Source organism: Procambarus clarkii, chromosome 55, assembly GCF_040958095.1.
Source record: "Procambarus clarkii isolate CNS0578487 chromosome 55, FALCON_Pclarkii_2.0, whole genome shotgun sequence".
NCBI classification, from domain to species: domain Eukaryota; kingdom Metazoa; phylum Arthropoda; class Malacostraca; order Decapoda; family Cambaridae; genus Procambarus; species Procambarus clarkii.
The window spans coordinates 10573419-10599547 of NC_091204.1; the positions used below are offsets into that span (position 1 = coordinate 10573419).

General features: G+C 44.9%; 1 protein-coding gene across 7 annotated transcripts in view; it reads left to right on the forward strand.

The window, feature by feature from the left end:
- LOC123755787 (glutamine--fructose-6-phosphate aminotransferase [isomerizing] 2) overlaps positions 1–26129 on the forward strand; it is an 89676-nt gene that overhangs the window by 55767 nt on the left and 7780 nt on the right. For 5 of the 7 annotated variants that reach the window (XM_045738610.2, XM_045738628.2, XM_069305464.1 and 2 more), the window contains 3 exons: positions 24339–24496; positions 24902–25144; positions 25817–26046. In XM_045738610.2, coding sequence (XP_045594566.2) covers positions 24339–24496; positions 24902–25144; positions 25817–26046 — 631 coding nt within the window. Of the gene's footprint in view, positions 1–23631; positions 23644–24338; positions 24497–24901; positions 25145–25816; positions 26047–26129 lie in introns of all 7 variants that reach the window. The other 2 variants (XM_045738619.2, XM_045738638.2) reach the window with 1 other exon arrangement.

Consider the following 26129-nt stretch of genomic DNA (forward strand, 5'->3'; position numbering starts at 1 on the left):
ATTCTCCAATGGAAAGGCAAAGGCTACTACGCATGGTTCCAGCGACTGTGTTCCAAAAAGGCTCCAAAAATACATAACGGTTCTTTATAAACAGGGAGATGGTCTTCAATGGTTGGCAGCATCGTGTGGCCAGACCCACATAGCTTTACTACAATATTACAAACAGCTAAGAATTAAAGTGGACTGTAGGGTGCTACAAGAAGACATCAGGCTCATAGTTCAGGTATGGAGCCTGACGGATAAGTTGACAGCGCTCGGGATTCATAGTTCTAAGGTTCCGGGTTCGATCTCCAGTGGAGGTGGAAACAAATGGGCAGAGTTTCTTTCACCCTGATGCCCCTGTTACCTAGCAGTAAATATGTACCTGGGAGTTAGACAGCTGCTACGGGCTGCTTCCTGGGGGTGTGTAACAAAAACGAGGTCTAGTCGAGGACCGGGCCGCGGGGACACTAAGCCCCGAAATCATCTCAAGATAACCAAGATGGGCAGATAATTGGCTGCTAGTAATTGATCCAAGTACTGTAAGTGTAAAGTAATGAAATCGGGCAAGGTGGATAGGAGACTTGTATACTGTATAACTAAGAAGAAATGCTGAACACGCAGTCCTTGTGCCACAGTGGTAAAACACTCGCCTGGCATTTCACGAGCGCTTTGGCCAGGGTTCGTATACTGGTCGCGGGAGGATTGACTGGGGGCTAATCCTTAACTGTAGCCTCTGTTCACCCAGTAATGAATGGGTGCCTGGCTGTTAAACGACTTGATAGGTCACATTCTGGGGAAAAATTACGATCAAGGATCCGCTCCTGAAACACAGTGCGTGCTAGTGACTTTACAAGAATGTAAGAACTCTTGTATATATAAATAAATGAATAATATAAAAAATACACTATAAGGGGAATGCAGTTACAAGAAACAATAAGAAAAAAGACTTGGCAGAGACAAAACTTGAAAATTCAATTGTAAATGAGGAGGCATTCCCAAGGGGCTATACGCAGTTTGAAGATGACAGAAAAATTGGGAACGGTGGAGGCATTGCCATGATGGTGAAAGAACAGCTTGCGGTAAGAGACATAATACTTGACAAACACAACACGTGAACATAATGGCTCGGGAGATTTGTAGATTCAGGATGATAAAACTTATAATCGTAAATACCTACAGTCAACCAGCATGCAACACTTGGACGAAGGAGGAGCTGGATAATAAATGTGAAGGCTTCATAACAATAATGTAACAAAGGGGCTTGACAGCCGAGTGAACAGCGCTTCGGATTTGTAGGCCTGAGATTCCGGGGTTCGATCCCGGGGGGAGGCGGAAACAAATGGGCAGAGTTTCTTTCACCCTACTTTCTTGCTCCTCTTCACCTAACAGTAAATAGGTACCTGGGAGTTCGACAGCTGCTATGGGCTGCTTCCTGGGGATGTGTAACAAAAAGGAGGCCTGGTCGAGGACCGGGCCACAGGGACGCTAAGCCCCGAAATGATCTCAAGATAACCTCAAGATGTAGGGGCCTCGTAATGATTATGAAAAAAGATTATAATAAAGGGCATATAAAGATAAATCACAATTGTTGTACTTTGTGACCTCACCAAGGCCTCCAGTCTATTGATATCAAGAACAGTAGACATTTGGACAGGCAGATTCATAAACCTTGTTCTGGAGACATTCATGTTTCAACACATTAAGCAGGCCGTGAGAATGAGGGAAGGGGATGTTCCAGCAATGTTGAATGTAATATCCTTCAGAAAAGAGGAGATATTAGACATTCAGTACCTTCCTCCCATGGGTAAGAGTGACCATGTCGTTTTGGAAATAATGTATTCAATGCATTATAACCTACTGTAGAAGAGAATGAAGAACCAGCCAGATGTTGAGGCAGGCCAGAATACAACCCCCCCCCCCCTCCAAAATGAATTAGTCTTGATCCGAGCCAATCTGGTGGAAAACACAGGGAGCCAGAATCGAGCTGAAGGGAGCAACCCTAAAGTGATAAACCTGATGCCTCACAATGAAGCATAACCAATTCTCTGCATGCATAGGAATGTATCAAGAAGCATTTGGGGGGACCTTTGACAAGATGCCAGCTTCCTGTCCTCATTGAGGCTGCTAAGGTAGTGGCCTTCGGGTAAATCGGGTAAAGCCCAGTGGTTCGGAGAAACCATCCAGGTCCAGTCTCCAACACAAGGCATATCTGGGCCAGAGTGGTCATGCAGAAAGTTGGGCAGGAAATGAACTTGTCCAACCCTGAAAGATCAAGAATTAAACAAAGCACAGCCGAGTCCATCTTCGGAACTGGGAAGAGGGTGAGATACCCAGCAAAGAGAGACTGCTATTTCGACCACACTAGAAGCATCCCACTCCACAACAACCCAAATGGAGGCGAGGGGAAGAAGTCTGCCCTGAAAGCCCCGACCACTGGGGGGGGGGGGGGAGGTTGGCTGACTGACCAACTCCACCGCAGGCCATGCCTGTGATCTGGCCCAAGTTCTGGTCCAGGTTTTGGCTTTGATCCCTGGTAGGCAAAACAACCTGAAAAGCCCACAAATCGTGGAACCAGGATCTGACAAACCGGGTGAACCGCTCCACTCCCCTATCAATGGGCGAACAGCAAAACAGGACAGAGTGACCTATGAATAGTGGAATCTGTCTACAGAGTGTGAGAGTGGTACCGGTGAAGGCCTAACCCCCAATTCGAATTACTGGGCCAACACAGCCTGTCAACACGAGAGATAGGGAGAGTAGAATGCTGCCACAGTTTACCAGAGCACAGGTACATATAGCCTGGGCACAGCTGCTTACATCACCAGGGTAGGTATCAAGGCATCTGCACCTGACCCAGAGGCGAGTGCATCCATGTCCTCGTGGAGTCAGTATAGAGTGCCACGAGGGCCAGAAAATGCACAACCGTAGCAAAGTGGGAGCGAGCCTGCAAATCGTCCACCATGAGGGCCACTGATAGCGAAGGCTATAGAGCATGGCGCTGCATCAACCCTACAACAAGGAAGACCCAAATTCAGAAGAGGCAGGGTCCATCACAGAGGCTCCAGGTCTCACAGGAGGGACTTAAAATGATCTGCCCGAGCCACCAAAGGGAAGACCCCGAGAGGAAGAATCTCGGGAAGGACACTTCCAGTGGACTGAAAGGCACATGGAAACAAACCCTGGAGGTAGCTGCATGAAGAGCAAAACCATACAAGGGGAAAAAGAGTATGAAAACCTGTCTCCCCCTGAAGCAACAGACCCACATCAGAAGGGATGAAGGTCCAGGCAGGGCCCAAAGAAACCCAAGATGCCCCAGAAACCAACCTTGAAGGCTCTGGGGCAGAGCTAGAGTCCATGCCCTCTGCCTAGGATAAGAAAGCAGAGTCCAAGGAAGAGGCCTCGGAAGAAAGGATTGGCTGAATGGAAGAAAACAGCAAGTACCTCGGCAGGATTAAATGGCTTGACTGCCTCTGTGCCCGAAATGGAAGGAGCCACCCCTGGGCATGGCAGAGCCACATCCCGAGGTAAATGACCCTGCCTTGACTTTGTAACCCTCGGACATCTCGGAGCCAGAAGTAGGGGTGAAAAAAACAAAAGTTGGGTGTGTACCACATCTGAACATGAAGAAAGAGGAGGGATGGATGGAACCAAAGTGTAATTCACTAACCCCCAATTCCAGATCTCTTAAAAACAAGATGGGCCAACTTTGTGCGCCTCGGGCACACAACCAAGACTGTTGAAGGCGAGTGAAACAAACCTACAAAGCGATAGGTACTTGGGGCCAGATTCACGAAGCAGTTACGCAAGCACTTACGAATGTGTACATCTTTCCTCAATCTTTGACGGCTTTGGTTACATTTATTAAACAGTTTACAAGCATGAAAACTTCCCAATCAACTGTTGTTATTGTTATAAACAGCCTCCTGGTGCTTCGGAGCTCATTAACTGTTTAATAATTGGAAACAAAGCCGCCAAAGATTGAGAAAAGATGTACAGATTCGTAAGTGCTTGCGTAAGTGCTTTCGTGAATCTGGCCCCTGATACGCTTGAACATCAGCAGGAGGGCAATAAAAAAAAAACACATGGGGGAGAACAAACCAAACAGGACTCGAGGTCGTAGGTGCCCAACTATGACCTAACAGGGTTGTAGTTGCCCATGCTGCCCAAGTGGTGGAAGCAGAAAGAATGATCGTCGCTCCTTGGCACAGATGACAAACAGCCTTCAAACTTGCACAGGTTTGGAGGGGATATCCATAGACCACACTCAAACTCACAGAGAATTCTCAGGGCCTGAAGGTAACCAACCAGTTTTGAGGCTTTGGTCTCACTGAATCCAGCAGTGGTTTGCATGGGTTAGGTTCTGGATGCTTTCCCAGTAGGTGTGGCGGAGTACCACCTGTTCTCCGTGCCTCTGGGAGGAGGGGTGCCCAGGTTCTGGCCCAGGTTTTGGCTTTGATCCCTGGTAGGCCAAACATGGTTGATGCGACCAAGTAGTTGGGAACCACATGGGGTCTCCAGCCAGAAAATGGGCCAACATTTCTTAAGGTTAGACCTCTTCCACTATAGGAAGAGGTCTAACCTTCAAACATGCCAGCAATACTAGCAAGCAAGAAAAAGCAGCACAACAGTGAAAAGAGAAGCAAACAAACTTTGAGAAAGGGAGAGAGGACAAATGTAAACAGAACCAGGCCAACTCTTATAAATTTATTAAGAGCAAGTTGCATGTAATGGATAAAATCCAGATTTTGATAATGGGGAAACAGATTCACAGAGACTGAAAAGGAAATGTGTGAAACACTAAATGAACAGTTCTAAAGTGTGTTTGTGCAAATTGAGGTTTTCAGAGAACCAGACACAATACACATGTCAAAGAATTACATTGAGTACATAGAAGTGTCTCAAGGTGAAGTAGAGAAACTGCTCAAAGAGCTAGGTAGAAACGAACCAGTTGGGCCCCAGGTGGAGTCTTGCCTTGGGTTCCGAGGGAATGCACATGTGAGCTGACATTCCATTTCGGTTGATTTTTCAAGCATCTTAGCAGATACTGTATATGGAAAAAGGCAAACATGGTTCCAATCTATAAAAATGGTAGCAGAGAAGACCCCTATAAGTGACCTGTATCATTGATAAGCGTAGTAGTCAAAATACTTGGAAAGATAATTAAAACCAAATGGGGAGAATACCTAGACAGAAATGATATAATACCAGACAGACAGCATGGTTTTAGTACAGGAAGATTGTGTGTAACATATCTCTTTACTTTTTGATAGAGCCACAGAGATCTTACAGAAAAAGAGCTGGTTGGGTTGACTGCATTTACCTGGATTTATAATAGGTTTCTGTGGGGAGCCCCTACGGCTCCCTGGAGCTTATCGGGCTAATGTATGTTATGTTAGACCGGGACATTAGCTAAGGAGTTCAGACCTACCAGGGACCAGCGCCAGAACCTGGCCCCTTCAGAGAGGTTTCAGGGAGCAATGGCCCTGGAAAACCCCATATGGTTGGGGGTTTTCCTTATCTGCCATCGACCGGGGTTAGGCACCCAGAAAGGTAGGCGTAACAAAACAAACCCCACATGGTAAGAAACTACAACAAAAACCGAACAGAGAGGTAGAAAACTCCCTACAATCCCAAGGAAACAAGCAAACAAGCAAACATCACACTTTACTGCCGCGCCGATTGTCCGCGCAGCCCTCCCCACCCCGGGAGGGGGAGGGGGGAGCCCCGGACCTACCGCGCCGGCTGCCAAGCTTCAGTTCGTTCGCTAATGTCAACCGGGATTGACGCTTCTCTGGCCTCAGTTTCCTAGGCGGTGTTTGCCTTGTGTGGCGTTCACTGCCGTGTGTTGTGGTGTGCGGTGGCCAGGAGTACTTCATCAGTGCCGGGGCTGCATGTGCTTAGTGGCTGACTTCCCTAAGCGCCCTGTGAGTACTGCCCTTGCGTAACAGGGTTATCTTCCCTGGGGCGTTCGGGAACCATTCCCGTAGAGGTTCTTGCTGCTCGGCATTTGCCTCGCCCTTGGGGCCAGCTGGGGCTTGGGGCCCTTGTTTGGCCCTGGGTAGGGTTTGGTATTGTGCTGGTTAGGGCGTCAAGGTGTTGCGCAGCCTGCCACCTAAGCGGCGGCCGGTTTCTGTTGCCTCTGGAGACGGTGTACTTTTGCGGGGTTTTTCTTTTGTTTTTCATTTTCTTGCTTGGTGGGGGTCTGCCTAAGGTGGTTATAGTTCCACTGGTAGTGTTTGGCGGCCCTCTGCTAGGCCCCCGTGCTTGTACACGTCTCAGGGGTTTTCAGTGCTATAATCTACCCTCTTGTTATGTTTGGGTTTCTTCACCGGTTAGCAACACCTTGCCCGGGCTTCCCGTAGTTGTTACCCTGCGGGCCCTGGAAACCCCTGTCTGGGCTCGGGGGACCATTGAATGTGTCTTCCGGGTTCCAACCCGTCTTGAACGGGATCGTTGGTTGCTGTTCCCTTGTCTCCGGGTGACAGTCGCCATTTTTACCTCCGTCATGCTGCCTGTTGGGTCACTGACACCTTGACCCGGAGTCTTGCGAGTGATTCTCTGCTTGTTCTCCAGTACTCTCCTGATGTTATTACTGTTCAGAGTACAGGCGGCATCCGTGTTGCAAGCTAGGTTAGGTTGCTGCAACATGCTAGGTTGGTTTCCCACTCGAATGCCCCGTGGCCGCCCCGTTTGGTTAGGTGCTGCTCGCCCCTTCTCTCCATGTTCCCGGCTCCGGACCGTCTGTGGGTTTCGGGGTCGGGGCGGGGTTCAGTTGCGGCAGAGACTCGGGCGGTTTTCGGGGGATGCCCCGTTCGGGTTGGGGACGGAGGTTTGAGCCTGTGCCTCCTGCCAAGGCTTCTGGGTCTTACCAGCGGCCCTTTCTTGTTGCCTTTCCCATGGGCTCTTGCTTTTCTTTAAGGGCGGAGGGCTTGGAGGACGGCTCTGCCCCGGGGCCTCTGTTGTTGGTTCCCGGGGCTGTGGGGGTTGCCTGCTAGCAGTTCTGGGGCAGTTTTGCCCCTTCAGGGGTTTTTCTGCTGTTGGGCGTCGTTTTTCGCCCTTCCAGTCTGCTAGCTTCCCACATTTGCTGGCGTGTTTTTGTGTCTTAAGCGTCAGTCACAGCCCCTGCTGGCGGCCATTTTCGTCTGCCGGTTTCCCGGCGTGGCCGCCAGGGCGGCGTTGCGGTTTGTTTACATGCGTCTGGGTGTGCGAGCGAGCGTCTCTGGTGAGTTTTCAAAAAATTTGCAGGGTTTTTGTTCTCCTGTTGTCGTTTCTTTGTTTTTCTGGTGTTTTCTTGCCGTTGCCTGTTCCTCTGGGAACGTTTGGGTGTTGATTTTGGGTCTGAGCCTCTGGGTTTAGGCTCAGTGCCCCTGGCTGGTATGCTTGCTCCCACACCTTGCCCCTCGGTTTTCGGTCTGTTGGGACCGTTTTCCCAGGGCGTTCTGCTGGGGTCTGTGCTTTGCCTTTTAGTGGTGTTCTCCGCCGGCAAATGTGGTGGTTTGGGCTCCCCCTGGTTCGATTCTGGGTTCCTTTGGGTTCCTTGGTTTCGTTCTGGAGGTTTCTTCCTCTTGGGCCCCCTTTTGTGGGTTCAGGGGACTTTGTTTCCTTGTGTGACTCGGTTCTGCCTTTTGGGGTTCCGGGGTCTTCCTGGCTTGCAGACTGAGCTTTTTGGGTCTTGGCACATGTTGTGGTTGTGCTGGGACTTTGTGGTTTTGCTGTCGAGGTGGGCCTTTTGATGCAGTTTTGTGCCTTCTTTGCCTGGCCGGCGTAGTGCTCTTTGCCACTAGTCGGCGGCTTGTGCTTTTACAATATATGTCCTCACCTAGTTGTGCTTGTGGGGGTTGAGCTCTGGCTCCTTGGTCCTGCCTCTCAACCGTCCATCAACAGGTGTATCGGATCCTGTGCCTCTTGGGCTCTGTCATGTCTACATGTGACATTGTATGGGGGTCAGCCTCGTTACTTGTGTGAGGAGTCGCCACATTACTTCCTAGTGCTTTCCCGTTCCCATTCTGACACTAAAAAAAAAAAAAAAAAAAAAAAAAAAAAAAAATTCTATCTGTGGCTCTTTTGGGTACTCAGTTTCCACCTGTGTCCCCTAGTGCGTGTGCCCCTTGTGTTCCATAGCCTGTCCTTATCAACCCTGTCGATTCCCTTGGGTGTCTTGAATGTGGTGATCAGGTCTCCCCTCACTTCATCTTCCAGCGAAGTGTGGTTTCATTCCCGTTGTCTCTCCTCATGACTTCGGTAGTGTACTTTTTCTTTCTGAAGGGGTTCTGTTCCCTTCTCTGTTGACTGGGCGCTGGGGGAGCAGCTTGCTCTGTTGCCTCTCGCTTGGTCCCGCTGTTGGTGGGCGCTTTGGGTTGTCTTCCGGCCTCTGCTGGCGTCGGAGGACGGCTTCTCCCCCTTGGGGGGGTTCAGAGCTGGTGGGGTGGGCTTCTTCCCTGCGCTTCGTCATTTCCTCTTCGTGGGTGCGTGGGGCGTGGTCGATCCGCCCCATCCTTCTGGGCTTCCCGTCTGCTCTTTGCAGTCATGAGCTTTTCCCGTCTGCTCTTTGCAGTCATGAGCTTTTCCAGTCTGCAGTTCTTCTGGACTACTTCCGTCTGCGCCCTGGATCCTCTGCCCTGCTCGGAGGACTGTTGTCTCCTGTTCGGATTCTGTTAGGGCCGGGTGCATGGATGGTGGACCTGGACCTCCAGGTCACTTCTTGGCACGTTCCTCTCCAGTTTTTCTGGGGCTAGCACGGTTGGTAATTACCTATGTGTACTTACCTAAGTGTAGTTACAGGATGAGAGCTACTCTCGTGGTGTCTCGTCTTCCCAGCACTCTTTGTCATATAATGCTTTGATTATAATTGTCATATTGTCATATAATGATTGTCATATGTCATAATGTCTTCATATGATTGTCATACAATGCTTTGGTGGTGGGGCTTCAGGTTTGCTGTTTTTATTGCATTCCCTATTTTGTGAAGGGCACTTTGTATACTCTTTGCATCTTTACCGGATCTTAGTGCCCTGTCTGCGTCTTGAGATTCGGTGTCTGGCCTACCTCGACGACTGGCTGGAGTGGGCTCCCAGTCAGTCCGCTTGTCTGCTCGCCAGGGGATGGTTCTTTCCAGATCGCTGGGTTTGGTTTCCTGGTGATCTGGAGGTTTTACCTTCTGTTTCCGTCCCGGGTTCGGACCTGGGCCTTGTTTCAGGCTCTTGGGCCCCTCATTGTCTTCCCTCCAGAAGTGTTACTGTGGCTGTGGTCCCGCCTTTGGCTGTTCAGGAGGGGGTCCCGGGTTGCTCAGCGGTTGCTTGGGCGGTTGTGCGGGAGTTTGCACTTCGGCGTGCTTGTCTGCCCGCGGAGTCGGGTTTGGCTCCGGCGTCGGTTGGTTCCTACGGAGACTCCACTTCCGCCTCTTGCATTCCTTGGGTTCCTCTGGGGATCTGGTGTTGGTGCTGCGTCACCAGCTTCCTCTTTGGGGTTTTCGGGGTTCCGTGCCTTGGCAGCTCCCCGAGCCTTCGCTCGATGTGTTCACGGACGGGTCGTCTCTCGGCTGGGGCTTTGTGACCAGTGCTCACCAGGTCGGCCGAGGTTGATGGAGTCTGTCTGTCCGTCGGGCTCACAGCCCGGTTCAGGTGTTCATGGCTGTCTGGTTTGCGCTTCGGAGGGTTTGGGTCACTAGGTACTCTACCATTCAGCTCTGTTTGGACTGTTCTCTGGTGGTTCTTGCCGGAACCACAGGGGGTTTGGTTAACCGTGTGGTTCGTGTCCGGGGTGTGTCCTGCGTCCTGGTGGACAGCTGTCTCGGTTCATTCCTCTTCGTGGGTTGGCCAGTCGTCGCCGATTCGTTTTGTTGGCTCTGTTGGGCTTATGGACTCCTGGCCATGGACGTCTTCGGGTCGGTGTGGTCTAGGCGTCGCCCGTTTTGTGGCGCCCTTCCCACCTGCGAGGACTTCACGGTGGAGGCTTTCGGCAGGCCTGGTCGAGATGGGGGGTACCTGTACCTCTTCTCCCGGTCCAGCTGTTGGTTCGGGTTCTGGCTCGGTTGCAGCCCATTCCCACGAGAACAGTCCTTATGGTTCCACGGTGGCCGGCCCGGCCTTCTTTTCAGACGCTGCTTGATAGGTGTCCGTACCCGGGGCGTTTTTCCTGAGGCTTCGCCTCTTTCAGCAGGCCGAATCGGTCCTGTCCGTGACTGGTTCGGCCTTCTCTTTGGCTCTTCGCGTCTGGTATTTTGACGCAGGTATCGCCATCTCTATGGTGTTCAGGTGGCTTTGTTGACGGTGTCCCACCTGCGAGCTTCGTCTTGGAGACTGTATGACGTTTATTACGTTTTCTCGCGTTTTGTTTCCCCTCCAGCCTGCTCATGAGTCGCCTGAACCATCCTGGTCCTTGTTCAGGGTGCCTTCTTCTCTTCCCCTCAGTTTGTGGTAGCCCCTTCGGTTCCAGTTTCCTCCTCTTTGGTACTGGTGGTAGCTTTATTGGTGTGCAGCCTTTCTCTGTCCTGGCGACGGTCGAGACGGCTGCTTTCCGGAGGGGTTCTTGGGGTATTGGTACTTGTTTGGTTTGGCCGGGGGGTGCGTCCTGTGTTGTCCAGTTGTGCTTTTTGCTGTTGCCGGCATACCGTGCCTGGGGATGCGCTGTGGTTGATCCGGTTCCTTCGTTCCCTGTTTTCAGGGCTCGGGTCTCCCGGGTCATCCGCAGTGTTTTCCTTCTTCCTGCGGTCTGTCTTTGCGCCCGTGCTGTTCAGACGTTTGCAGCAATTGCTGCTGTGTTGGTGACGTCTCGGGCTCATTTCGGGCGCAGGGAATTGTGGGTCGCACAGGTTTTTGGCCGCCCATCCATATGTGCGTCTGTTCTTGGGCGTTCTTGTTGCCTTGGGTCGCAGGTTTGCGACCGGTTGTCTTGGCTTTGCGTTGCAGAGTTTGTGGCAGCCGCCTCCCGGGTTAGCCCTTTCTTTTCCTTCTCTTTGGGTATGAAGCTCCAGGGAGCCGTAGGGGCTCCCCACAGAAAACCAGCGTTGAATGTAATGAAACGCCATTTTCTGGGTGAGCCCCGGAGGCTCCCTGGAAACCCTCCCTCCCACCGGTCGGCGGTTTTTTTCGCGTTGGTTGAAGCTTAGCTTCCGAACTGGAGCTTGGCAGCCGGCGCGGTAGGTCCGGGGCTCCCCCCTCCCCCTCCCGGGGTGGGGAGGGCTGCGCGGACGATCGGCGCGGCAGTAAAGTGTGATGTTTGCTTGTTTGCTTGTTTCCTTGGGATTGTAGGGAGTTTTCTACCTCTCTGTTCGGTTTTTGTTGTAGTTTCTTACCATGTGGGGTTTGTTTTGTTACGCCTACCTTTCTGGGTGCCTAACCCCGGTCGATGGCAGATAAGGAAAACCCCCAACCATATGGGGTTTTCCAGGGCCATTGCTCCCTGAAACCTCTCTGAAGGGGCCAGGTTCTGGCGCTGGTCCCTGGTAGGTCTGAACTCCTTAGCTAATGTCCCGGTCTAACATAACATACATTAGCCCGATAAGCTCCAGGGAGCCTCCGGGGCTCACCCAGAAAATGGCGTTTCATTACATTCAACGCTGGTTTTTTGAAAAAAGAGTCGCACACAAGAGGTTGTATTAGAATTTGGAACATGCTGGAGGGGTGATGAGAAGACGTCTAAACATAGATGAAAATGTTCTGAAAGAAATCAGAGGCACTGTATTAAACTGGAGGAAAAAGAGTTGTTACTAGTGGTATATCACAAGGTTTAGTTCTAGCACCAGTAATGTTCATGGTCTATATAAAGAATCTACCAGCCTAGTCAAGCCTGGCCTCAGGCTGGGCTCGGGGAGAAGAACTCCCGAGACCATCTCCAGGTATGCTCCAGGTACCAGAGGGAATACAGTCTTAAGAGATTTAGACAATTGTCATGCCCTTCAAGATAAGCTGGATAAAATAAGGATATGGAGCAACACTTGGCAGATGGAATTTGGTGTCAATAAATGACATGTTATGGAATGTGGGATAGAAGAAAATAGTCCACAAATAACTTTAAAAGATATATGTGAAAAGGCATTAAACTCGAAGAAAAAGATCTAGGGGAGGTTCTGGACAGTAAGCCGTCACCAGATGATCACATGAAAGACAATGTGTGAGGAGCCAATGCTATGCTTTTCGACCTCAGAATTGCTTTTAAATACCGATTGTGGACGGTGAAATAAAAATTTTCACAACTTTTGTGAGACTAAAAATTTGAATATTCAGCAGTTGTATCGTATCCATATCTCAAGAAGCACAGAAACATACTGTATAAGGTGCAGAGACATGCAACTAAATAGCTTCCAGAGCTGAAACACAATAGCTACGAAGATGTGTTAAATATACCAAAGCTAGTAGATAGACGAAAATGAGGTACTGTATTACGATCACTACTTACAAAGCACTAACAGGAATTGACAAAGAAGAAATCTTTAAAGCTAGAACTTTAAGAACAAGACGTCATAGAGTTAAGCAAATGATGCAAAGTTACCGATAAAAACACTAGAATGTTCACTTTTGCAAACAGCGTGGTAGACGGTTGGAACAAGTTACCGTAAGTGAGAAAATGGTAAATGCCGAAACCGTCGGTAGTTTCAGAGAGCCGTATGACAAAGAGTACCTGGAAGACGGGACTCCACGAGCATTTATGTATTTTTTTATTTATTTATATATACAAGAGTTCTTATATTCTTGTACAGCCACTAGCACACAGTGTTTCGGGCAGGTCTTTAATCCTATGTTCTCCGGAATACGACCCACCAAATCGTTTAACAACCGGGTACCCATTTTACTGTTGTGTAAACAGAGGCTACAGTTAAAGATTTACGCCCAGTAAATCCTTCCCGGTCAGGATATGAACCCAGGACAAAGCGCTTGCGAAGCACCATGCGAGTATCTTACCACTATGCCACAGGGACTGCTTAAATAACCATACAGCCATACAGCATGGCTCTCATGCTGTAACCACACTTAAGCAATTACAGAACTACATATATTTTGAGCTTACATTTATTCCCGACACATTCGTGGTGATCGTAAAGACATGCCAGGGGGGAGAAAAACGTTTAATGGTCTGTAATGTAATAGAATGTCCGTTGTTTAGAAAATTCTCTTTGTTTACGTTACTTGTTCTTTTCGCTTTGCTGAAAAAAAAGGTGAGGAAAGGCCCATGAATTTTTTGTTATTATATACATTGGTTATTACTTTATTGCATATTTAACAACTTTCTTTGATGATTGATGGTCTTGTGGCTTTTGTGTTCTATGTTGTGCTTATTACCCGACTTCATTTTATTTTCATATTATACCTACCCTGTATTTTATTTCAGTATATTTTGTTAAAAATACAGTAGCTTACTTTTTTACAGTAGTAATCTTTATTTAATACTAGATCTTGTATTTGTCAGTAGTAAAGCTGTAAATATCTGCAGAAGTGACTTTTTTATATTTCTATTATTAGCGCTGTAAATACTGTATCTGCTCTTTTATTTCTATTAGTAAAGCTGTAAATATCTGCAGAAGTTACTCTTTTTTTATTTCTATTAGTACAGTAGACATGTTTTGTAAATATTTTCTAGTCATGTAAATTTTGCACTATTGCCATTATCGACTCCACAGTCATTAGAATGTACATACTAACCTCGGTTACTCACCTGTGTTTACCTTTCTGTCCCGCAATGACCCGACCTCCCCTACTACCTGATGATCCTGATGCTAGACTTGGAAGGTAATGGTTTCCCGATCCTCGTTCTCTCTCTCTCTCTCTCTCTCTCCTTGTGTATTCCAGTGTACGCTAACTACCCAGGATACATACAAATTGTCATCCACACTTCCGTGGAAATAAACATTCCATTCACATTCACCTCGGATCTAGGAGACTTGAACCGTGGACCCACACGAGTGGGGCCGAAGCTTTATCGACTGAGCTATTGAGTAGTGTTTATTTAGGAACATCTTATTATATGACATGGTGTGGATCACTCATTCCTCTGAGCTTCAGTAGTAATCGGGGAGAGTGGGAAATTCCAGTTTAGCAGCATGATGCTGCTTCTGGAAACTTTCCTTATCAAGACTACTCAATAGCGCGGTCGATAGAGCTTCGGGCTCACACTCGTGGTGGGCCACGGCTCAAGCCTCCTAGAGCCTAGGTAACAGAATACCCAGGATACATTTAATCCTTCCGTTGCAGCTGTTACTTTCCAGCTACTTCCCGTGTGTGGCTTTATTTACAAAAATTCAAAATATAATTAGATGTTATGAAGTTAGAGAATCAATTATGTGAAGGGGCCTCGTAGCCTGGTGGATAGCGCGCAGGACTCGTAATTCTGTGGCGCGGGTTCGATTCCCACACGAGGTAGAAACAAATGGGCAAAGTTTCTTTCACCCTGAATGCCCCTGTTACCTAGCAGTAAATAGGTACCTGGGAGTTAGTCAGCTGTCACGGGCTGCTTCCTGGGGGTGGAGGCCTGGTCGAGGACCGGGCCGCGGGGACACTAAAGCCCCGAAATCATCTCAAGATAACCTCAAGATAAGTTCAGGAAAAATAAGCACAAAATTTGGAGTGCTAAAATTTGGCCATCGTAGGCCAAGAAAGGTAGATTTTCTCTTCAGATTACCCTGAGAAATTTATTTTATAAAAATACATCTAAAGTACTGTACTATACACAGTACTTAAGGAAAAAATGTTAGCCTTGATAGGAATGGAGATACAGTAAAGAGATTAGTATGGTGCTGTATTCAGTACAAAACAAAAACTATTTAATAGTGTCCTTGGCTCACAACCGAGGGACGAGTTCAATCCCAGGGCAGAAATGTTTGGGCATGTTTCCTTTCATTTGATGCCTCTGTTCACCTAACAGTAAAACACGTACCCAGGAGTTAGGCAATTGATGTGTGTTTCATCCTAGTGAGGATCGGTAGTTTGCCTAGGGAGGCTGGTAGAACAGAGATGGTGTTATTTCTGTTTACTTATATATACAGAAATTTTTTCAGCAGAGTCAGTTCAATCTACCAATGGATCTACCAGCCTTTAGTGGATCGTATACCATATTCTGGTTCGCCAAGAATTTGTCAATTTGTGAATTATTTCCAATTTGTTGCGAGTTCTAAGCCACTGTAATCTGAGTAATGTCAAACTGTTTAGAACATTACAAAATTATTTTGATTATGAATATAGTATATAGTAAAATATGTGGAGTACAAGAAAATGATGAAATCAGTTGATATACTTTTGGTCTAGAGAAATAAAAGTAAATACAGTACTATATATGAGTGGACTATGAATACCACTTAGTGGGGAGACATTTGCATCTGTTCCTGTGCGTATAACATCACAGTGATGGCTATGGCCAAAAATTGTAAATATCACAGCTAACAATTGTTACGACATCATCAACCACAGTATTCCCACAAGTTCATTCAAGGAGGCCTTATGGTCGCCACAATCAAATGACTACCAGTAGTATCGCGTAAATGTAAATGTCGCGTGAAGAGGACTACGGCAGGCATGTCAAACAGTAGTATCGCGTAAACATAAATGTCGCGTGAAGAGGACTACGGCAGGCATGTCAAACAGTAGTATCGCGTAAACATAAATGTCGCGGGAAGAGGACTACGGCAGGCATGTCAAACGGTAGTATCGCTTAAACATAAATGTCGCGGGAAGAGGACTACGGTAGGCATGTCAAACAGTAGTATCGCGTAAACATAAATGTCGCGTGAAGAGGACTACGGCAGGCATGTCAAACAGTAGTATCGCGTAAACATAAATGTCGCGGAAGAGGACTACGGCAGGCATGTCAAACAGTAGTATCGCGTAAACATAAATGTCGCGTGAAGAGGACTACGGCAGGCATGTCAAACAGTAGTATCGCGTAAACATAAATGTTGCGGGAAGAGGACTACGGCAGGCATGTCAAACAGTAGTATCGCGTAAACATAAATGTCACGGGAAGAGGACTACGGCAGGCATGTCAAACAGTAGTATTGCGTAAACATAAATGTCGCGGGAAGAGGACTACGGCAGGCATGTCAAACAGTAGTATCGCGTAAACATAAATGTCGCGGGAAGAGGACTACGGCAGGCATGTCAAACAGTAGTATCGCGTAAACATAAATGTCACGGGAAGAGGACTACGGCAGGCATGTCAAACAGTAGTATCGCGTAAACATAAATGTCGCGGGAAGAGGACTACGGCAGGCATGTCAAACAGTAGTATCGCGTAAACATAAATGTCGCGGGAAGAGGACTACGGCAGGCATGTCAAACAGTAGTATCGCGTAAACATAAATGTCGCGGGAAGAGGACTACGGCAGGCATGTCAAACCGAGGGTCCCCCCAAGGGCCGCATGGATCACATTTGAGTTGTCATGAGGGCTTCTTTTGTGCTTTTGAAACCTATTAAAAGGTGAGACCACCAGAATATTGAAGAGTTCTCACGCTTGCGCTCCCCCTCTTATCACTTCCCTCTAGTATGCACACGAGGGGGAGGCGATAACATGCATCTCACACTTCATCAATCGACACTCGTATGAGGTGAGAAGTATGCGGTAAATTATTTTACTCCTCTAATGTAGTTTAAATTATAAAAAAAGGCAATTTTGGCCATTAAGTGACCAAAGTACTGTACAGTAACTTTTATACGGGCCGCATGTTTGACGCGCCTGGGCTACGGGGCAGTGACAGGACACGACAGGAGTGTGTGATACATCACCCTCACAGAGGAGTGGTGAGTGCTGGTTAGGTTCAATTGCTGTACTGATGGAGACATCTATTAGCTATCCTTTGTCAAGTTTTTATCAATTACAATTACTTGTTTCTTTATTACATTTATGTATAGACCCCCGTTTGTGATCACTAAACATAAATCCTGGATACAGCCTTAGCATATACCTAGTCCCTCAAACCAGCATCCTTAGTCCCCCAAACCAGCATACCTGGTTCCACAAACCAGCATCCTTAGTCTCCAAAACAGGCACATACCTTGTGCCCAAAAGCATCCGTATACCATGTGTACAAAACCAGCATATACCATGTTCTCAGAACTGGCATATAACCCTGTTCCCAAAACCCTTTTCCATCACTGCCCCCGGGAAATACCTTTGTAGCCAATTGTACACAAGTCTAGGCACTCAGAGGCACAGTGGGGAATGCACTGACGGAATTAATTATGGAGGTCACCTCCATCCACAACTAAAGCCCAGACTCCACAAGGAATTGTAACATTCGAATAATTTGACATTGTAATTTAATGCAACGGGTGCAAGAATACGTAGGTGCGACAAAAAGGGGGTGGACGGCGCTTTCTCGTAGTCAGCGATGGGTAAGCATCGGCACAACCCTGAAAGTGGACACAGGTACAGCGTGCAACGGAAGGGTTAAAGAGTTTGATGATTCCGAGATCCAACGGAACATGTCCCTGTGTAAGGCATTCAGTTTTTAGATATTTGACATTTATATTATGTATTTATCTGGGTAGTTAAAGTACATAATGTGAATTCCTTTAGCTGTTGTTACTCAAGAATTTATAATTTCAAGACTTTGCATTAATTGAATATTTTTGTTAGGTTCTCATATGCTCCAATTAATAGGTCAGCTAATATATTTCAAAAAAGGGCTGTAAATGTAATTAACAAGTATTTAAAAGCCTTAGTTTGTACAGTGACTATCCTTTTTTTCCCCCATTTCAGTCATGCATAATATGAAGAAATTCTGCTTAATTTTGTATTTTTTGATCAAATTTTGAATACATTCTGTTTGATTTTGTTTGAAGAGATATATCACTTATTTAGTTTTACAGTACTGTATTAATATTCACAGCTTGTTCAATGATATTTGTATTTATTTTTCCTTACTGTCAAGTAGCAGAGTATTAACTAGAAGTCCTGTAATGTACATATTGATAGTGTCATTGAAGTAGAGCATAACAATGCTGTAGTACATGCTTTTGTCTGAAACTCGTAGAAATAGTTTTGGATACACAGGCAATGATTCCACGTAAATATTACCTTTTTAGTAATATTCCCTCTTTCTTCCCTGAACCTCAACTACTTCTCACCACTCTATAGGTCTTCCTGCTAAAGAAGGTAATATTATATTATTTTGTCTTTTTCTTTTTTTCTATTTTTGCATTGTGTTAGTTGCTGACATGGGATAGCATCCAAGTGCAGACAGTAAGTCACAATAATGCAGCTGAACAAATCCACAAGGGGCCGTGACGAGGATTAGAACCTGCATCTGGGAGCATCCCAGACGCTGCCTTAATCGACCGAGCTACGACGCTCTCGGACGCAGGTTTGAATCCTCGCCACGGCCCGTGTGGATTTGTTCATTTGATGCGCCAGGCAATTGTGATTTCTGTGTGTAATGCATCTGAAAATTTGACCCCCAACCCACACGTTTGTAAATGAAGGAGGAATGGACCGAAACATTGCCACTTTCAGACGTGTGGATTGGGTGTCCAAGACTTGCAAACTTTCAAATCTTGAGTCCAGGTTGGGAACACACGGTAGCGATTATTTGTTGTGGTGCGTAGTGTGTTCATCATTGTCCCTTGCTTTGGGAAATGTTTACTTAAGGAAAGTTCAATACTATGGAAAACCTCTTTTTTGTTTTTAATTTAATTTTTTTATGAATTACATATGTACTGTACACATTTTATAATGTCTGAACTTGCCTTGCAGCTACTATCTCTTGTAAACATGTGTCTTTGAAAGTTTATTGTCTTTGCTGAGGTTATTCAGCTGTACTGTACAGTATTTCAATGCCGAGTGCTATTCGTTTCGAGAGCCTTGGCAGCTACACTTTCACTAGTTTATTCATGTTTCGGAGAATAATGATTTCTCGCTGTTTATGATGCACTGTTCTCACAAATAAGTCGTCATAGGGATAAAAATACTATAAATATTTTGTTATATAAATAAATTTAGATACAGATTTAAGACAAATATGAAGATACTATTTAGGTATAGATATCTAAAGTTAAGGACAGTCACAATTTCAGTATAGAATACTAACATTGCTAGTCGTCCACTGTTAGTGTTCTACAGTGGCGGCACATGGCAACGTAGAATGGGTGACTGCTCTATACTATCGTACAGCATGAAACTTCTATTTTTGTCTCGTTTTAGTACAAATTTTCAAAATTCGGCTATAAATATACTGAAAATAACATGTAAAGGCTTTTTGTTATGACACATTTGTTAGTTGCTTATTATTCTAGTGTTAGGTTGATGGCATCATACACCTGGCAGCGAGTGCCTGGGGCTACGGCAACGCCAGTGTTTTGTGTTCTGTACTGTAATTGTGAATTTTCCTTTGAATGTTTTTGTATTACTGTAGTAGGAAACACATAGCATTTCATTGCAGCTCAATACATTACGTATAGGATTTTAGAAATAAATTTTTAATCTATTTTGAAGGTAAATGTAGGAATACATTAATGACTGTGTATTTAATGTGGTAGGAAAGATTTGATCCACTAATGTATTGTAGAATTTTGATATTTTCAAGAATATATTAACTATTAAACTGTTCCTGTCAATCTCAAATGATTGACTCATGATGTTCCTGTTGATTGATTTAATGTGTATCTTAATATTCAAAGTTTTTAAATATTCTATTTAGTTGTCATTGATACTAGACATCTGGCAATCATTTGTCATATTGGAAAACATTTTGAAAGCATTAGTTACCATCCTGGGCATTATAAAATAAAAGCATTGAATGTAATGAAATACCTGGAGATATCTGGCAATTATTTTGAAAGCATTAGTTACCATCCTGGGCATTATAAAATAAAAGCCTTGAATGTAATGAAATGCCTCTTTCCGGATGAGCCCCTGTGACTCCCTGAGGCTATCTTCCTGAGAATGCTTCATTCTAAAAGGTTACATTGGTCACGAAAGTTGGTCTCCGGTAGCCCAAACACAACGCTAGATTTGATGACACTACAAACACCCTGAGAAATGCGAGCCTTGTAAGAGGGAACGAAGGAAACTGGACCTAACACGGCATCCACCCGATACTGTGGCACACGAGTAGTGGCGAAGAGCTGCCAAACACAAAATGATGAACCATCTTCTTGAGATGATTTCGGGGCTTTTTAGTGTCCCCACGGCCCGGTCCTCGACCAGGCCTCCACCCCCAGGAAGCAGCCCGTGACAGCTGACTAACTCCCGAGTACCTATTTACTGCTAGGTAACCACGGCCAAACGAACAAAAGCATTGATTACCAAAGGACCCCTCAGGAAGTCCACTTATTCATTCTTCACTAGAAAAAGGAGGAGACGACGGTACACAAACAAACCAGCCACCAGGACCAAAGAACAAAACCCATGTCTCTGGAGGAGAGCCTCACGCTCCCCAACCAGATGTGAGAGCCAATGAGAAAAAACATTACGAAAGACATAGTGAGCCGAAGAGGAAATCATAAACTGAGGTAAAGTATGAAAAAAGGCAAAACACAGTCAAGGGACCAGGATAGCCCAGGAGGAGCATGATCAGGCCGGAGAAGGAAGAATGTACGAGACAACTGCATGAGACGCCAACTGCAAGCAACATTAATAAATGAACAAATCCACAAGGGCCATGATGAGGGTTCGAACCTACGTCCAGGGTGATCCTAGATGCGCCTTAGTTGATTGCGCCACAACACAGTATAAGAATTACAACCGGGAGTGCTACTGCCCTCACACGGATCCCGCAGCCTCTCTGAGACACAAACCGGGTGTTACACAATTCCCTGATGCACCCGGGCTCCGTCAACAAGCTATTCTACCTCGGTTGGTAGAATAGCTTGTTGACAGAGCCCAGATGCATGGGGGGAGTTGTGTAAAACCCTGGTTTATGTCTCGGAGAGGCCGCGGGATCCATGTGAGGGCAGTAGCACTCCCTGTTGTAATTATTATACCATGTTGTGGCACAATCGACTAAGGCGCATCTAGGATCACCCTGGACGTAGGTTCGAACCCTCATCATGGCCCTTGTGGATTGTTCATTTGATGTATCATGCTATTGTGATTTGTGTGTAGTGTAACATCAGCAACATGCAGAATGGCACTGTGGGAGTGTCAACACCAACTGAAGGATTGGACAACACCGGACCCAGAAGGATTACCCTACCCAAGTACAACTCCAGACTGGACAACACCCAAAACAACTGATGAGGAAAACAGGTAAAGACACCTCCACCTTAACCAGTCTAGTTGAAAGGCATACACCATGAGAGCCTCATGATTGGGGAATGGAGCCATGTAGGAAGGAAGGTGCTGGTCCCACGCTAACACGAAAAGATCCACCTCAGGGAGACTGGACACCTCGAAGCCTACAGAAGGACTCGTCCTTCAAGGTCCACTCCATGGAGACTGGTTGAAAGCATTAAAATCTTTGTGAGGACGTTGGACTCATCCTACATGTGAACTGCGTGCAGAACCAAACCCAGAGAGCTCCATCGAACGCCCCAGGTAAACAACCTGAAAAGCTCACACCGTGGGATCAGAAGCCGGCAAAATGTGCAAAGTGCTCCCCACAGCAGCATCACAGGAGTGAACTATGAAAGGGCCAATGTGAACCCTTGGCAGAACCAGACTTCTGTAATGTGTGATTGTAACACTGAGCCGAGGAGGAAGCCCTTCATGAAGCGCAACAGCCTGGGAACTTGACCCACCAGAGGACCTACCTCAACCAACAACGGGTGAGGTTCCCACTCATCCAGACCACCTCCAAAAGGCGGCAGAAACTAAAAGAAAACAAGCAGGCAATAGGGCAGCAGGAGAAAGCCACCGATGAAACAATCTATGCAACAACATCCTAGGAAAAATGGAGACACAGCCAAAAAGGGGTAAGAGAACTAACCAAATCTAAAGAATGGGAGACCTGGGTCCTTGGTACCCAGGTCTTGGGTGTCTAACACTGGTGGTACTCGCACAAGGGGACAGGTGGAAACTGAGAACCCAAATAAGCTACAGACATTAGAAAGAATTTTGTCAGTGTCAGAGTAGTTAACAAATGGAATGCATTAGGTAGTAATATCATGGAGGCTGACTCCATACACAGTTTCGAATGTAGATACTATAGAGACCGATAGGGGTCAAGAACCTGTACACCAGTTGATTGACAATTGAGAGGTGGGGACCAGAGAGCCAAAAACTTAACCCTCACAAGCACAATTAGAAGAGTACAATTAAGCGAGTATACACATGAACGAATGACAAAATTGACAAAGAGGAATTCTTGAAACTTCAACAAGAAGTCTTAAGGAAACAAAGGTGCTAAAAACATACAAAAGTTCTCTTTATGAAAAGAGAATTGTAAAAGGTTTGAAGAAGTTCGGTGAGAAGAGGGTGGATGCCAGAATCATAGCTAGCTTCAAAGCATTAAGTCTCAGAGATTATTGGGATGATGAGACACCACAAGAATCACTCTTACTCTTTAACTATACAGGTAATTACGATCTCTAATACAAAACTCGACACACAAATAAATTGAAGTTAATATAAAATGCCAGTGATTGCAACTGGCCTTGTCAAAGCCCCACAAACGTGTATTAGCCAGCTCCACACATTTACCCATGTGCCAAGTGTCTCCTTAAGACCTCTAAAAGAAATGATTGGTGATATTAGTTATTAGATAAGAAATCAAATATTATTACAGGTACTACTGTTGGCAACCAGATGTTGATAGTTAATGTGATATTTCTCTTGACTATAATAAGAATTATTGTATACACACACAAAATCACAATAGCATGATATATAAGGCGCATATACTAAGATCAACGTTATACTGAGGCACATCTGGGAACATCCTGTGCGTAGGTTCGAACCCTCGTCACAGCCCTTGTGGATTTGCTCGGGAATTATTGTATGCTTGCAATAAGCGAAGGTTAATATTTAAGCACTAGAGCATTATAAATAGAGTATTCTAGTGTGGTGTATGTTAATAATTTTCTTCAAATGGAAAACTTTAATATAAATTTACTTCTGTAGATGCGTTATTTCGTTGTTGTCAAGAAGTTATATTCTGTAAATTTCTCGACATAGAGCGGTTTGGAACGCATCGTACGTGACCACACTGAGGGCAATGATATTCTAGTTTAAGTGCAAAGTTTCTTTCTTCAGATAGTACTAGTATTAAGACTTGTGGCACTTGACACCTAGAATGACACCCATGGCTACAACTACAATATATATATATTTTTGTATAGATAATTTAAGATAATATTGAGTAAATGACGGTTTGAATAACTAAGTTTGCATGTACATAGTACTGTACAATTTATAATTTATATATATATTTGTAGATATTGTTTGCATGATAAAGAACAATTTGATGTATTCTTGAAGTAGAATAGCACTTGAATATATTAATTATCTTGACCCAACATTTAGATTTCCTTTGCAGTGAACATAGAGTATAGATATAGTTAAATTTTACCAGCATGCCACTTTCTACACTTCTAGCATGTGTGTGTTAAATTAACAACCAATTGTTAAGATATTCACGTACCTATTGAAAGGCCTCATTATACTAACTAAATTTGACTTTTTATTTTTTCCCCCTATTTTCATTATGGTTGGCTTGCGTCTCTCGCCGTCCGCTGCATGACTCCCCCCAAACTTCCCCATATCCCTCTCTCTATATACCCAAATAGACAGTCAAGGAGGTAAAGTATATGTTCACGTTTCATGCTTGTCTTGGTGCGAGTCAGTTTATATGTTCGTTTTCAGAGTGTTTGTTTATAATATGTGTGTTCATGTTTTGTGTTTGTCTTGGTGTGAGTCAGTGTATATGTTCGTCTTCAGAGTGTTTGTTTATAATGTGTGTTCATGTTTTGTGTTTGTCTTGGTGTGAGTCAGTGTATATGTTCGTCTTCAGAGTGTTTGTTTATAATGTGTGTTCATGTTTTGTGTTTGTCTCGGTGCGAGTCAGTGTATATGCATATCATCAGTGTGTTTGTTTATCTTGCAGCGACTCGGTAAAAGTGCACTTGTTTATGTATACAGTTCCATATATGCATTTCATTCGCATTTATCATGTAACTTGAACTTAGTGTGTAATATTAGACTGTTTTATGCTCAATATTTGAATTAAAGCTTAAGCCTAAGCCATTTAGCTAGTAAGCTTTAATGCTTTTATTTAAGTTTATTTTGTTGTCTTTTCAATAATTTTCATAGTCCTGCAAAAGTAATCTGTATACTAATTTGAAGTGAAGTTTTGTGTTTACATGTTCAAAAATGTGTATTCTACCTGTATGTGTGTAAAACCTTTCTTGAACTATATATTAATAAAGTTGCTATATTCATGCCTTATTAAATACAGCATTAATATTACATTAAACAAAATTCTCACTCTCTACAGATCACCGCACCCACGTTTTTGAACTTCCTCACGGCCTTGCACGCACTGAATCTACGGCTGAATTCCTTCCTCTTGGAGACGACAAGGAAGTGGAGTATTTCTTTGCGTCAGATGCTTCTGCTATCATTGAGCACACGAATCGTGTCATTTACCTCTTGGTAAGATATCCGTGTCTGAATATTTAGAAAATGAACGAGTATATAAATTGCTGCTGTTGAAACTTCATTTATTTCAGAGAAAGAATAAAAACTACTCATATCTTACTATAACTATCTACTGGTGAAGTACTAAAAATAATTAAGTTTTTATGCGATGAGTTCATGGAATCATTGAATGTAATAGAGTGCTCAGTCTAGGTATTAATTAAAAAAAAAAAAAAAAGCAGAGTACTGCACATTACTTAGTTTACATATACGTAAATATAACTTTCTTTTGTTTCGATGTTCGAGATATATCATTTTCTAAACTACCTACAGGGTGGTGCCGATTTGGTAATGAAATTTAATTTGTGTGTGTTTTTTTGGTAATAAAATTTTATTTACTAGTTACTCATCTTGTTATAGGATGATGATGTTGCTAGTGTCGACTCAGAAGGCATCCTCAAGATTCATCGCCTCAAACGCTGCTTGGAAGACTCTCATGCGCGTGAAATTACCACACTGAAGATGGAAATCCAACAAATAATGAAGGGTAACTTCTCGTCGTTCATGCAAAAGGAAATCTTTGAACAGCCTGAATCTGTTGTGAACACTATGAGAGGACGCATCAACTTTGACAGTGAAACTGTGGTATTAGGTGGCATTAAGGTACGTGCCAACACTCTTCAATTTGTTTATCTAAATAACAACAAATTGTAAGCTTCTTGTTACCATGTGGCTACCTTGTGTAGCTTCCGGGGATCAATAGCCTCGTGGCCTGGTCTCTGGCCAGGCTTCCTGGTTGGTTGTCTAGTCAACCAGGGGCCAGATTCACAAAAGCACTTACGCAAGCACTTACAAACGTGTACATCTTTCCTCAATCTTTGACGGCTTTGGTTACATTTATTTAACAGTTTACAAGCATGAAACTTCCCAATCAACTGTTGTTATTGATATAAACAGCCTCCTGGTACTTCGGAGCTCATTAACTGTTTAATAATTGTAAACAAAGCCGCCAAAGATTGAAGAAAGATGTACAGATTCGTAAGGGCTTACGTAAGTGCTTTCGTGAATCTGGCCCCAGGCTGTTGGACATAGCTGCTTGCAGCCTGACGTATCAATCACAGCCTGGTTGATCAGCTATCAACTGTTAATTACACTGTAATTGCAAGAATCAATATAGTACACAGTAAAAATGTACTTCAATTTCATTGCATGAAAAAATTATATTTTATAAATATAAAATACATAATACATAAAAGTATTTACAGTTTTATTTTCATTGAAACCCGTTGTTAATGTTGTATTTCAACTTGTATAATGTGATATTTATTTCAATAGGAACACTTGAGTGAAATTCGTCGCTGCCGTCGACTTTTGTTGATTGCTTGCGGGACGTCCTACCACTCAACCATCGCCACACGACAGTTGCTGGAGGAGTTGACCGAACTTCCCGTCATGGTGGATTTGGCCTCCGATTTCTTGGACCGCAACACGCCCATTTTCAGAGATGACGTTTGTTTCTTTGTATCTCAGTCTGGAGAAACTGCAGATACCCTACTAGCTCTGAGGTATAGCATACAGTATTATATTTGTTAGCTTCGAGGTATGATGTATTATACTCTACTAGCTCCGAGATATGAGGTGAAATATT